Source organism: Scyliorhinus torazame, chromosome 3 (assembly GCF_047496885.1).
Source record: "Scyliorhinus torazame isolate Kashiwa2021f chromosome 3, sScyTor2.1, whole genome shotgun sequence".
In the NCBI taxonomy this organism is placed as follows: domain Eukaryota; kingdom Metazoa; phylum Chordata; class Chondrichthyes; order Carcharhiniformes; family Scyliorhinidae; genus Scyliorhinus; species Scyliorhinus torazame.
The window spans coordinates 24,853,267-24,867,671 of record NC_092709.1 but is presented as its reverse complement, the minus strand read 5'-3'; the positions used below and the strand labels follow the sequence as shown (position 1 = coordinate 24,867,671).

The window sequence follows — 14,405 nt, the reverse complement described above, 5'->3', positions numbered from 1 at the left end:
GCGTAGTGATTTTTTAAATGTAACGGTAGCATAGTGGTTAGCACAGTTGCTTCACAGCTCCAGGGTCCCAGGTTCGATTCCCGGCTTGGGTCACTGTCTGTGCGGAGTCTGCACGTTCTCCCCGTGTGTGCGTGGGTTTCCTCCGGGTGCTCCGGTTTCCTCCCACAGTCCAAAGATGTGCGGGTTAGATGGATTGGCCGTGCTAAATTGCCCTTCGTATCCAAAAGGGTTAAGGGGCTGGGGTGAAGGAGGTGTGTGCTGAGTGGGGTGCTCTTTCCAAGGGCCGGTGCGGACTCGATGGGCTGAATGGCCTCCTTCCGCGCTCTAAATTCTCTGATAATTCTATGATTTAAATGAAGAAAGCCATTTGATTGCCATGAGAATGGGTTCAATGGATCAAGGTCAGTTAGATATAGCACTTGGGGCGAAGGGGATCAAAGGATATCGGGGGAAAGAGGGATTAGGCTATTGAGTTGGATGATCAGCCATGATAATGAATGGGAGAGCAGGCTTGAAGGGCCAAATGGCCTCCTCCTGCTCCTATTTTCTATGTTTCCCGGAACTGCACATGAATCTTAATGAGTCGCATGCAATCTGGAACCACAGGTAGCAGACCCTTGGTGCATTCAATTAACACACTGGCCACTCTCCTCTAGGGCAGTGTTCTTCAAACTTTTTTTCCGGGGACCTATTTTTACCAACCGGCCAACATTCGGGACCCACGCCGGCCGAGCTTTGCGACCCACGCCGGCCGAGCTTTGCGACCCACGCCGGCCGAGCTTTGCGACCCACGCCGGCCGAGCTTTGCGACCCACGCCGGCCGAGCTTTGTGACCCACGCCGGCCGAGCTTTGCGACCCATGCCGGCCGAGCTTTGCGACCCACGCCGGCCGAGCTTTGCGACCCACGCCGGCCGAGCTTTGCGACCCACGCCGGCCGAGCTTTGCGACCCACGCCGGCCGAGCTTTGCGACCCATGCCGGCCGAGCTTTGCGACCCACGCCGGCCGAGCTTTGCGACCCACGCCGGCCGAGCTTTGCGACCCACGCCGGCCGAGCTTTGCGACCCATGCCGGCCGAGCTTTGCGACCCACGCCGGCCGAGCTTTGTGACCCACGCCGGCCGACCTTTGCGACCCACGCCGGCCGAGCTTTGCGACCCACGCCGGCCGAGCTTTGCGACCCACGCCGGCCGACCTTTGCGACCCACGCCGGCCGACCTTTGCGACCCACGCCGGCCGACCTTTGCGACCCACGCCGGCCGACCTTTGCGACCCACGCCGGCCGACCTTTGCGACCCACGCCGGCCGACCTTTGCGACCCACGCCGGCCGACCTTTGCGACCCACGCCGGCCGACCTGAGCGACCCACGCCGGCCGACCTGAGCGACCCACGCCGGCCGACCTGAGCGACCCATCATTTTCTCTTACCTTGTTTGCTGCTGATAAAAATGGAGGAAATGGTTTTGGGTCCCTTTGGCCCTCGTACACGCTCCTCCAATGGAACCTGTTGGATGAAGGTGATGCCTTCCGGTGTCGGAATGTATGGAGTCTCCATCTCTCCAAAGTTCTGCATTTTATTCGGTAAAATTTTATTAAATAAAACCCCCCCCCGAACTTGTTTAAAAAAAAAAAGGAAAATTAAATGAATAAAATAAATGAATAAAATGAATTTTAAAAACCCAAACTTGTAAAACAAAAAGCTGCGACTGTTTAAAAAAATAGCGGCCGCACTGTGGGCACGCATGCACATAGTTTTGCGCATGCGCGCCGATGATCGTATGTACAATGCGGCCAAATTTTGTTTACATGTTCGCGGCCGTTTTAAAGGCCGCTTGCAGCTGCCGTTATTAAAAGCCGGATGCTGCGCGGGTATTTGCACGATCGGGATCACCGCGAAGGACGGCTCCGCAACCCTCCCGACACCCGCCTGCGCCCCCGAGTTTGAAGAACACTGCTCTAGGGCCTGATGGTGTAGTGGGTTACCTGATGGAACTGACCACTCACCCATTAAAGAACCTAGTCACTCGGAATTCTATCGAAATCAGAGGCTAGGACCCTCTCTGTCCAGCTGCAATGAGGACACTGTCCTGTCTTTTATAGAACTGGGAGCTTTGTGAAGTATAGATATTAATACCATCATGAACACGCATACTAATGCCATAAATACTCTCATCGCACACTGAATTCACCTGTATATAGACATGTGCACAGCCACGCATGTGTACATAAACATACGCATGCATGCAATCACAACTTGCTGTTAATGTTGTGACTGTCTAGCTAAACGGCACGATGTGTTCGGTTTGAGGTAACTCATTCATTGGACCAAGTAAGATATTTGGTCCATTTAATCTTAATAGATGACCAAACGTCAAACTTAAGTTTCACTTTGAGGTGGGAACACTGGAGTCATTAGACATAAAAATGTTTACAATCCATGGTAGTGGTATGAAAATAGGTGCTGGATTTTTCCTTTTATATTTAGTTTGTTACAGGTTGGAATAAGTAGAATATAAGGCACTGTCTTCCATCACCAGTGCATTGCTTGCATGATCCAGGTGACCCTTGCCTTGTGCGTCTAGCTTGTAGTTTATATTTCAGAGCTGCTTGTCATTGAATTTGGAGACATAGTTACAGCACAAAAGGCGGCCGTTTGGCCCATCGTGTCTGTGCTGGCTCTGCAAAAGCAGCTCGGCTAGGCCCACTTCCCCCATTGCCCTGCTATTTTGTTCTCTTCAGGTGCTTACCCAGTTCCCATTTGAAAGCTGCGATTGACGCTGCCTTCGCCACACTCTCCGTGCATTCTAATCACTTTAAAACATTCTTCCTCAGGACACCTTTGCTTCTTTTGCCAACCATCGTAAATATGTGTCTCCTGGCTCTTGGCCCTTCTGCCAATGGAAACGGCTTCTCTCTATCCACTTTGTCCAGACCCCTAGGGCATGATTTAGAGCACTTCAATCAAATCTCCTCTCAACCTTCTCTTCTCCCGCGGTGAACAGTCCCAACTTCTCATGCACCTATCCATGTAGCTGAATTCTCCCCATCCCTCGAGCCATACTTGTAAATCCTTCCCTGGACCCTCTCTACAACCTTCAGATTCTTCTTAAAGTGTGGTGCCCAGAAATTGGAGGCCAAAGCAGTGTTATATAAAGGTTCATTTTAAATAGGAACGTAAGAATTGCTGGATGGGGAAAAACCAATCTCCATCTGGCTCAGCCTGTGCTTTCCTGGCAGTCACATGATGCAACAGAACAGGAGGTGCTGACTAATCATACAAACCGACCCAGATGTGAGGTGTGGAAAAGGTGGAGGAGAGCTTTGGGAAATTATAGGTCCAATTCCTTCCCAGCACATCATTTCATATTATTTTCAGGTTTAAATCTGTGTAATTTGCATTTGATTGAATCAATACCCCAGCTTCCTCTCTCTCCCCATGAAGCCTGTTTCATGGATTTATCAATTTGCATCTGTCGAAACTTGGGATTTATATAAAAATTATTTCAATGCGGATGTGTTCAGATGAGCTCGAGAGAAACATCAGAGCTTTTCAATTGTCACACCTCTTGATGAGCTTTTGACAGAAAACATTGGGAAAATTTCACATGAAATGCCTGTACTTTTTACATCTACTGCGGAATCTCCAGTGGCTTGACTGATGTTTGTAAGGCGATAATGTCACTCGTTCGACCAAACGTTCATGGGATAGCGTCAATTGTACTATGCTAGACAGCAACCCAGTGAATCCGTACTGTATCTTCTTTAAAGCTCCAATACATTGGCTATAATGTCCGCACCGCACCCTTGAGCTCATGTTATGGTTTTATACAGACTCCTCATTACTTCCATTTTTCTGTGCAGTTATTAATAAAACATAGAGTGCCACATTTAAAAAAAAAACTGTTTTATTAACCTTCAACTCAGAGAGGGTTTCCAGTTTAAATAGTCTGGAATTAAAAAGCTGGTGTCAGTATAAGCGCCATGGAGATGCGAGATTGCCCATTGGGTCACTAATGTGCTTTAGGGAAGGAAACCTGCTCATCTTTCTTGATCTGGTAACGTGATTCCAGTCCCACACCAGCAAGGCTGACTCTTAACTGCCCTCTGACGGCAACTAGCAAACGCCTCAGTTCTATCAAAGAGGGCAGCTAGATTTTGGCAATAAATGCCAGCTGCCCCCATCTCCTGCGAGTGAATGCTAACGTGCTGCCTTTAATGGCCCGCTTAATGCTTGTGCGCACACACTCTCTCCACACTTGCACAGCAATAAGCCTTCTTCCATTCAAAGTTTATTTGCTGTGTGTTTTTTAAACCAGAATGTATCACCTTGCACTTGCTGTCATGGAATTCCATCCCATATCCCATCTTCATCATATAAGGCAGTGTTTTTCAAACTTTTGTTCCCCAGCACCCACTTTCACCAACTGACCGACCTTAGGGACCCACGCCACCCGACCTGGGGTCCCATGCCAACTGGCCTTTGCGACACTTGATTTTCACTTACCTTTAATGCGGCAATGGCATTGCCATCGCTGAATCCCCCACAATCAACATCCTGGGGGTTACCATTGATCAGAAACTGAACTGGACTAGCCACATTAATACTGTGGCTACCAGGGCAAGTGAAAGGCAAGGAATCCTACGGTGAGTAATTCACCTCCTGACCCCCCCCCCCCCCCCCCCAAAAAAAAAAAAACCTGTCCACCATCTACAAGGCACAAGTCAGGAGTGTAATGGAATATTCTCCACTTGCCTGGATGAGTGCAGCTCCAACAACATTCAAGAAGCTCAACGCCATCCACGGCGAAGCAGCCCGCTTGATTGCTCCTCCTTCCACAAATATTCAAACCCTCCACCACCAACGAGCAGTGGCAGCCTTGTCTACCATCTACAAGATGCACTGCAGTAACTCACCAAGGTTCCTTAGACAGCACCTTCCAAACCCACAACCACTACCATCTAGAAGGACATGAGCAGCAGATACCTGGGAACCCCACCACCTGGAGGTTCCCCTCCAAGTCACTCACCACCCTGACTTGGAAATATGTCACCGTTTCTTCACTGTCGTTGGGTCAAAATCCTGGAACACCCTCCCTAACAGGACAGTGGGTGTACCTACACCTGAAGGACTGCAGCGGTTCAAGGAGGCAACTCACCACCACCTTCTGAAGGGCAACTAGGGATGGGTAATAAATGCTGGCCTAACCAGCTACACCCACATCCCGTAAATGAATTTTTAAAAAGTGAGCCTGCTGGGTCCTCACAAACTCACTTGCTTTGTCATTCAGTGTTACATTTATGCCAAGGATTTCAACAGATGATTTAAGTTCTCGCTGCATCCTTTGAAAAAAATCAAGAGGTTTGTCCTTGAACTCGCCATGCTTAGTCTTCAAATACCTTTGAAGTTTTGAGGGTTCTAAGCTATTCAGTACTTCCCTGCATATGACACACATGGGCTTTGCATCCTGATTTGCATTGATACAATTGACAAAGCCATACCTCAAGAAATCATCTTTACCCTGCTTTGTTCCTTTTTTCAGTTTTTTCTTTGTTTAAAACAACCCATCTTCAGCTGTTTGCAGTCCTGTAACTTGCTTGTGCACAGCTAGAAAATGGATGAATCTCTCCGTGCGTTTGTCCCGAAAACATGATGTACAGGGCGCGTGATGTCAGTGTATGTGCCGGGCGTGTGATCTGCTCTCCGCCACCGCTTGTGGCTGGAAGACTGCATCATTCTGTTTGAAAGCCGTTTGGGGCCGGCATTCTCAATTTAAAAGTGTGTCATGGCCATTGGGCGCTTCTCCCGCAATCGGGAACAACGTGACTGATCACTCTGAAACCTTTCAGACCCCCCCCCCACCCCCGTGACTCAACTACGGGTCACAACACATAGTTTGAAAAACACTGATATGAGGAGCAACTATATATCCTATTTAAATTGTTTAATTTGTCGACCTTTGGTACATTAACATCATTCGTCCTAAACATTAATTCTCACCAATTAAATAATAAAGACACCATTTGCCTTCCTTCCTAACACCCTGGACCCAGGATGATGTCAGCTTGTGTTATATAATGTGCTTTGTGGCATTCTGCCATTGAAAATAATGAGAGTGCATTCAATGATTACTCAGCTAAAATGTTTGTTGGCGCTCCTGGATGTTTCAGAGTCAAAAAATGATTTTCACAATACCTCGAGGTTCATTAATATGAAAACAAGAAAAAAGAACATTAAAAGCTGTGCGTTTTTACATAGTCTTTTTATGAAATCATAAACTGCCTGTGAAATTTCAAGACCTTATTGAAATGTGCCTCATAATCCTTCTGGCAACATGGAACGTGGTACCGACATCAGCAAGGCCCAATTCTGTTCAGCCCTGGAGCATTATTCAAGCTACCATATCACAATGTGCTGTGCTAATCAGTAAACATTGTCAATCCAAATAAATGTATCCTCTGTTGATGTGGATGACTCTTCCCGTGTAAGTTTATGATTTCTACACACCGTTTAAACTTGTCACACTATGGCGCCCACTGCAGGGAAAGAAGAAACAAAACTTGCATTTATATAGCGCACAACCTCGGGATGTCCAGTGTGACATGATTACATATGAAGTTTCCATCATGAGAAATATAAAAATATGGATAGAATGTACAACTTGAAAATGGAAATTCAATTTTGTTTGCTCGCCTCTGTCAAATTATCCTCTGCTCTTCCAACCCCCCCACCTGGCCTTCCCTCCTCGTGTGCAAAGTCACGGATCATTGGCTGGTGTGCAGACAAATATATGAAAGGCAAATGCTAGCCAAGTGAGCCTGCTTTTTAATGAGAAAATTAATTTTAACTGAGGGAAAGATCATTGATAAATGTGTAGCTTAAGTCACAGCTCCAAATAGTTATTAATTTCCCATTGAGTTGGGCATGTTTGCTGTCTGCAGAATGTTGAAGTCGGTTCAGCCTGTTCTATCTGATATTGGAATCAAAGGGTCAGAGTAGATCTGAGGGCACATGCATTAATAATGCAAACCTGCCAATCTTTCAGCTGCTTTGGAAATCATAGAATCCCTACTGTGCAGAAGGAGGCCATTTGGCCCATTACGTCTTCACTGACCCTCTGAAAGAGCACCCTACCTAGGCCCACTCCCCCCACCCTATCCCTGTGACCCCACTTGACCTTAGGACTTTTAGGGGCAGTTGGCCAATCCACCTCTTACACTGGGAATTGGGATGCAGTAGACTGGTAATGGATCATTTGACATCTTGGGCTTAGGGCCAAACCCAGCCCCACACACATTGGATGTGGATGTCTCCTCCCTGCTTTAGCTGAGGGGACATGAGTGAAAATTGTAGATGCCTTAAATCTGAAGTGTGGCACCTATGATTCTGCAGAGGCACAGAGTTGCACGAGAGCTGTGGTCTAGGCGTCTCACTAGTTGCCTTTGCACTGTTGTTAGTGCTGTGTTGACGAAGCCTAATGACGAAGCTGATGGTTAAAATAATATTTGTTTAGTAGTTCGGAACTTGAGTACTGCTGCAAAAAGAGACATGCTGCCGTAGCTTGGATTCATCAGGCCAGATTCGCACAAATACCAAATTGCATGGTAGCACTGTGGTTAGCACTGTTGCTTCACAGTGGCAGGGTTCCAGGTTTGATTTTGATTTTGATTTTATTTGGTGATCTATTGTCACATGTACCGAAATGCAGTGAAAAGTATTTTTCTGCGGCCGAGGAACGTACACAGTACGTATCAGTACTGTGTACATAGTAGACACAAGAATAATCAACAGGGAACATTGACAAATGGCACATCGACAAAACAGTGATTGATTACAGTGTGGAACAAGGGGCCAAACAAAGCAAATACATGAGCAAGAGCAGCATAGGGTGTCGTGAATAGTGTTCTTACAGGGAACAGATCAGTCAGAGGGGGAGTCGTTGAGGAGTCTTTGTAGCTGTGGGGAAGAAGCTGTTCCTATGTCTGGATGTGCGGGTCTTCAGACTTCTGTACCTTCTGCCTGATGGAAGGGTCTGGAAGAAGGCAATGCCTGGGTGGGAGGGGTCTCTGATAATGCTGTCTGCCTTTCTGAGGCAACGAGAGGTATATACAGAATCAATGTGGGGGTGGCAGGTTTGTGTGATGCGTTGGGCTGAGTTCACCACACTCTGCAGTCTCTTGCAATCTTGGGCCGAGCAGTTGCCATACCAAGCTGTGATGCAGCCAGAGAAGATGCTCTCTATCGCACATCTGTAGAAGATTGTGAGAGTCGATGCAGACATGCCGAATTTCTTTAGCTTCCGCAGGAAGTAGAGACATTGTTGGACTTTCTTGACTATTGCATCAACGTGAGTGGACCAGGACAGACTGTTGGTGATGGTGACCCCCAGGAACTTAAAGCTATCGACCATCTCCACTTCAAAGCCATTGATGCAGATGGGTGTATGTGTCGTGCTGCACTTCCTGAAGTCGATGATCAGTTCCTTGGTCTTTCCAACGTTTAGAGAGAGGTTGTTTTCGGTACACCATGCAACCAAGTGATTTATCTCCCCCCTGTAGTCTGATTCGCCGTTGTTTGAGAAACCCACGCAGACACAACGCCTTCCTTTGCAGGAGTTAGAAAGTGGGTGGGAAGAAGTGAATACAGAGGGCCAGCATTGGGGGTGACTGGGTGTGGTTCCATGAGTGTACAGGCTGTAAGAGCAGAATGGGACACTCGTGGATTGCAACCCTGCTTCATGATGCATGAAAACCCTCTCGGGGGGAGGGGGGGAATGATTGCAGTCTGAGTTGTTCCACACTCAGCCAGCACTTTGGGGACAAAGCGTTTAAGCTGCATGGAAGTTCGAATCCACGTGTCAGGGAAATTTGACTGTTGGGGATTAGTGTTGGGCTGGATGGCTGTGGCTGAACATTACACGGATGAAACTGATGTGTAACCCAATCAAGGCGCGATGGCGATGTCATTCACCCCGTCCAAGGTCATCTGTGAGATTCCCTCTGAGGATGCAGACGCTGGTCCCATGCATCCACTCAACGGCCCTTTCACCTAATGTTGGGGGGGGGGGGGGGGGGGGGGGGGTGGTGGAAAATTTGTGGGATTAGGGGCCACTGGACTCTCGAGGGTCCATGCGCCTCATCTAAGTGGAGATGAGAGGGACAACTGTGGGGAAATGGCTATAGTGTGAGAGGGGAGGATGTGAGGCTCAGTGGAGAGGCACTGTCTGAGGGGGAAGCACATGGGTAGAAGTCCCAGAGATTTGGAGGACTGAGGGTCAGGCAGGAATCCTCACCGCACATGTTGGTGTTCTCATCTTTTCAGTGCATGATTCTGGAGAATCATGGAACCAGTTGAATTAGCTATTCTACTCATTGTGATCGAGCACCAGCAGAGATGTCAACGTGCTGCTGTATGTGGCCAGGACTAGTGCCCTGCAGAGGAGGTGGAGGCTGGGCCATTGCTGTTCCGAGAGCAGCACCACAGATGGTGGATCATCGTCAGGGACACTACCGGCAAAGGGTCTTATGACATCGAACATCGAGGGCGGCATGGTGGCAGAGTGCTTAGCACTGCTGCCTCACAGTGCCAGGGACCCGGGTGCAATTCTGGCCTTGGGTGACTGTCTATGTGGAATTTGTACTTTCTCCCTGCGTGGGTTTCCTCCAGGTGCTCCTGTTTCTTCCCACCGTCCAAAGATGTGATGGTTAGGTATGTAAATTGCCCTTAAGTGTCCAGGGATGTGTAGGTTGGGTGGGAATTGAAGCTCCGATATCTGCAGGTAGGATCATAGAATCACGAGGCCATTCAGTCCATTAATTCTACACCTCGTGGGTAGACATGGGTAGAGTGCTCTTTCAGTGCCCCATCTCCTCAGACAGAAGTCAATAGGAGCGGGTTGGCCGTGCAATTCGAGAAGGGATACTTGCATCCCTTTTTTAATACTTTTATTTAGGACATTTTCATTTTATATACAAAACACAACATTCCATCCAACAATGTATATTTCTCATTACAAACCCCCCAAAAAATATCACCCCCACCCGCTGACACTTACCAACTTTTAAAGAGGAGATGAACAACCTCCACCTCGAGTGGGACCTCTCCTCTGACCCCCTAATGGTAAACTTTATCTTCACCAAATGTAAAACTTCTGCCTGATCACTCATCACCCCGTTGCCCTGGCGATTCTGGAGCCCGCCCCCCTACCAGGATCCTCCTCTGCACTGTCAGGGAGGCAAAGGCCAACACGTCGGCCTCTTCCCTCCTGCACTCCCCGATCTTCTGATATCCCAAATATCGGCACCCACAAGCTCAGAGCCACCTTTACCCCCAAGATCTCCGACATTATCCCCGATGACCCTTCCTCCATGACCCATTTCCAAACCTTCTCCACATTTGCCACCCAACGCCAACTCCCGCCCCTGAACACCTGTCCATCTGTAGAAATATTATCCGAATTCATGGCCCCTTACCTGCCCATATAGGCCGAAATTATCCGATGTATCCTCACAAGAAAAGATTTAGGCAGGAAAATGGGAAGAATCTGGAAAATAACTAAAAACTTCGGAAGGATCGTCGTTTTCATGGTTTGGACCTGCCCTACCAGTGATAGCGAAAGAACAACCCACCTCTTTAAATCCTCCTTCACCCCTTTTACCAAGTTGGCCACACTCAACTTGTGCAACGGAACCCAATTATGTTCCACCCGTATTCCCAGATACTGGAAACTCGGTCTGACCAGCTGAAACTGCAACTTCTCCAGTCCCCTTCCTTGTCCTTGGAACTTACCAGGAACACCTCACTTTTCTCCACATTTAATTTATACCTCAAGAATGAGACAAATTTAGTCAACATCTCCATGATCCTATTCCTACTAGAAATCAGGTCCGTCACATATAATAGCAAGCTATCTGCATACAGAGATGTTCCATGTCCTCCCTCTCTATTCCCCTCCACTCCGTTGATGCCCTAAGTGCTACCGCCAGCGGTTCAAACTCCAAGGCAAAAAACAACGGGGCAAGTGGACAACCCTGCCTTGTTCCCCTGTGTAAACCGAAATACCCCAAACTTGTTGCGTTATACTAATAATAATCTTTATAGTGTCACAAGTAGGCTTACATTAACACTGCAATGAAGTTACTGTGAAAATCCCCTAGTCGCCACACTCTGGCACCTGTTTGGGTACACGGAGAATTCAGAATGTCCAGTTCATCTAACAAGCACGTCTTTTGGGACTTGTGGGAGGAAACTGGAGCACCGGGAGGAAACCCACACAGACACGGGGAGAAAGTGCAGACTCCGCACAGACAGTGACCCAAGCCGGGAATCGAACCTGTGTCCCTGGCGCTATAAAGCAACAGTGATATCCACTGTTCTTCTCTTCCCCCATGCGTGACCCACAAGGGGGGGCTGGGTACATCATGCCAAAACACACCTTGCTCCTAAAAAGAGCAGCCTTGGCCTTGTTGAACCCAACCTATCTCGGAGCTAATAGATGCAAACAGTATGGTCTTCCCAACTACATTCACAGGTCTCCTTTCCCACCTCAAGAATCTTTTCCTTGTCCAAATAACGATGGAGCTGTACGATAATCACCTGTGCTGATTCCCCAGCCTTTGGCTTTTTCCTCGACGACCGATGGTTTCAGTCCACTTCAGGGGGGCGGTCGAAGATCTTGGCATCAAAGTCCTCAAGTTCTGCCTTCTTGAGAGATTCTCCAGATCATCCACCTTAGCCTTCAGCTTATTTTGTCCCTCCAACATCATCAATGTTTCTGCCTCCAAAAAGGCATTCCGATCCTCCTGGTCAGCAACCGTCTCCTCCACCTTCTGGATCGGCACATTCTGCATCTCCAGATGCTGTTCTACCCTCTCCAAGGCAACCCGAATTGGCTCTGCCACTTTTGCCAAGTCCTCCATGACTGCCAGCCTTTGTTTTTAAAATTCGGCCGAAAGGAACTCGACCAACGTCTCCATCGACCACTGTGCGGGGCAGCGACACCACAGGTCCCTCCACCATCTTTTCCCCTCCTGTGCCAGGTTCAAAGAATGCCCATTGCTCGACACACTCCTCGTCTGGTAACTCTTCGACATCTCCCACGGGAGGAGAAATCCTTGTTGTACAATATTATCACTTTTCCACCTGCAACATCCCATAAAATTGGGCAAATAGAGCCAAAGAACCAGTCCTTAGGCAGGAGCCACCTTATGTGCGACCACTCACTCCATGGCCACCACTGGAAGTCTTTGCATCCCTTCCTGATGCCTTTATAACTCCAGCAGCTTGAGTTTGACCAGACCAAGGGGCTTGTCATTGGCCATATGCTCAGCAGAGTCCTGGGCTCCTGTATCCTTCCGAGTGCCAGTTCCCTGGGATGTCCCTGCCTTTGCCTGCTGTGGATCTTTAATTCTGAGATACTCACCACTGAGTGACCCAGAAGCCTGCCTACCAGGGGGTGGTTGGGAGGGTGGGGGGGGGGGGGGGTGCAGGTTACAGGTGTGATGCCTCTTCTATGCGTGTTTACGAGAGTTGTCTCCCTTGGAGCTGCTCATTGCTGTGGTGCCCAGATGGTCCTGGCTGCTCGACCGAGTGACCTGCAAGGGAAGGGCGATGGCATTAGTGCATCACAGGGGGCAACTGAAGGGACCATGTTTACTCGCTTGAGGAATGACTGCATTGAGAGTTTCCACTCTTGCTTTCTGCCCCCACTTCACCCTCTCCGCAGGCGCGGCCTTGCTCCTCCCCGGCCAGCTCGAGGGCTCTCTCCTCGAAGGATGTGAGGCATCTGAAATTGCGCATGATTCCGGCTGGCTCTGCCCACTCACTCCTGTTATGCTCCAGTTTGTCCTCAAATGGAGCAGATGGGGAGGGTGTAGGCGGGAGTCCTGCCAGCTCCGATGATGGCATGCGTGGGAGTTGAGTGGGATGTGAGGAGCAGAGTAGCTACTGCAGGGAGCCATGGGATTGGATGGAGGGGGGAATGTGCTTCATAGATGTCAGCAACCTGCAAGGTGCCTGGTTGAGCGATCACCTTGGAGATGCGCGGGGCACAGCGGGAGACTGGAGGAGGCAGATTTACCTTGGCCGCGAAAAGAAGGTCATTCATCTTCTTGCGGCACTGCTGCCCCATCCTCAAGCTGGCACTGACTAAGGCTGCCAAGGCCTCTCCGATGGGGGTAGTGATCATACTGGAAGGACGTCTGCTGGAATGCGGGTAGAGGAGGTCCTGCCTCTGCTGCACAGAATCCAGTAGTTTGGTGAAGGCTCATTGGGAGAATCTAGATCCAGGCTCTGTGGGCAGCCTACCCCCCAACATGTGGCACCCACCTCCTCTCCCCACCCCCCACCCCCTCCCCGACTGGATCTGGAACAAGTGCTGGGGCAGAGTTTAGACGGAACTCTCCACTGATTGCAGACATTGTTGCCCCGGGGCGAGCGAATCAGCAGGAGGCTGCCACAAGCATGGCACGATTCACATGTGGGGGAACAAAGAAATTTGTTAAAGAAGCTCAAAGTTCCGTGAGATTTTCCGTCGCCACCACCTGCGGGATTCGCACCAGTTTTCTCACCGGATGATGTCGGCTTACATTAACATTGCAATGAAGTTATTGTGAAAAGCCCCTAGTCGCCACATTCCGGCGCCTGTTCGGGTACACGGAGGGAGAACTCAGAATGTCCAAATTACTTATTGTCTCAGTCCACTGTGATTTCTCTCTCAGCAGGTTGTTGCAATGCAATTAAAACAATGCGAATGTGAAAAAACGATGTTATAATCTCTATCATGTGACATTTTGTTTTCTCCCCCTTTTCCCCTCCAGAAATGAAGAAGAGTTGAGGAAATCACTCTCCGAGCTTGCTAATGACAAGACAGATCATGCTGGATCCAAGGCCAACAATCGGATTGGATCTGGTACTAATCCATTCCTCGACATTCCGCAGGATCCCAATGCTAAAACGTACAAAACTGGCTTCCTGTCACGAAAGCTTCATGCAGATATGGATGGAAAGAAAAGTGAGTCTTGAACAATGGACGTTTCCCTCTTTCTCGTTCACTCTCTCCTTTAAACCAGTCTTTAGCTGTTACCGGTTGACTTCCTTTCTTCCTTGAGTGGGAACTTGGTGAGGGGGATGGAGTCGAAGGTTGTTTAGCCTGTGAACTGCTGTTCCGTGCTTTCCCTAGAAGACGGTCATTTTTGTGAGAATCGTAAAATAAGGCCTTCAGCCCACCCTGCCTGTGCCAGCACTTTGAAGGAGCTATCCAATTAGTCCCAACCCCTCCGCTGTATCACCGTAGCCCCGAAAGGTTTTTCACTTCAAATATTTAGCAGATTTCCTTTCTAGAAAATTCCTATTGAATTTGTTGCCATCGCTCCGTTAAGGCCTTGCCTTCAGATCATCATAATTCATTGT

General features: G+C 48.8%; 1 protein-coding gene across 6 annotated transcripts in view; it reads left to right on the top strand.

The window, feature by feature from the left end:
• LOC140408348 (PH and SEC7 domain-containing protein 1-like) overlaps window positions 1-14,033 on the top strand; it is a 613,055-nt gene extending 599,022 nt beyond the window's left edge. For all 6 annotated transcript variants that reach the window (XM_072495423.1, XM_072495424.1, XM_072495425.1 and 3 more), the window contains one exon: window positions 13,814-14,033. In XM_072495423.1, coding sequence (XP_072351524.1) covers window positions 13,814-14,018 — 205 coding nt within the window. In that variant the 3' untranslated portion in view covers window positions 14,019-14,033. The remainder of the gene's footprint in view (window positions 1-13,813) is intronic.
• The last annotated feature ends 372 nt before the right edge of the window (window positions 14,034-14,405 follow it).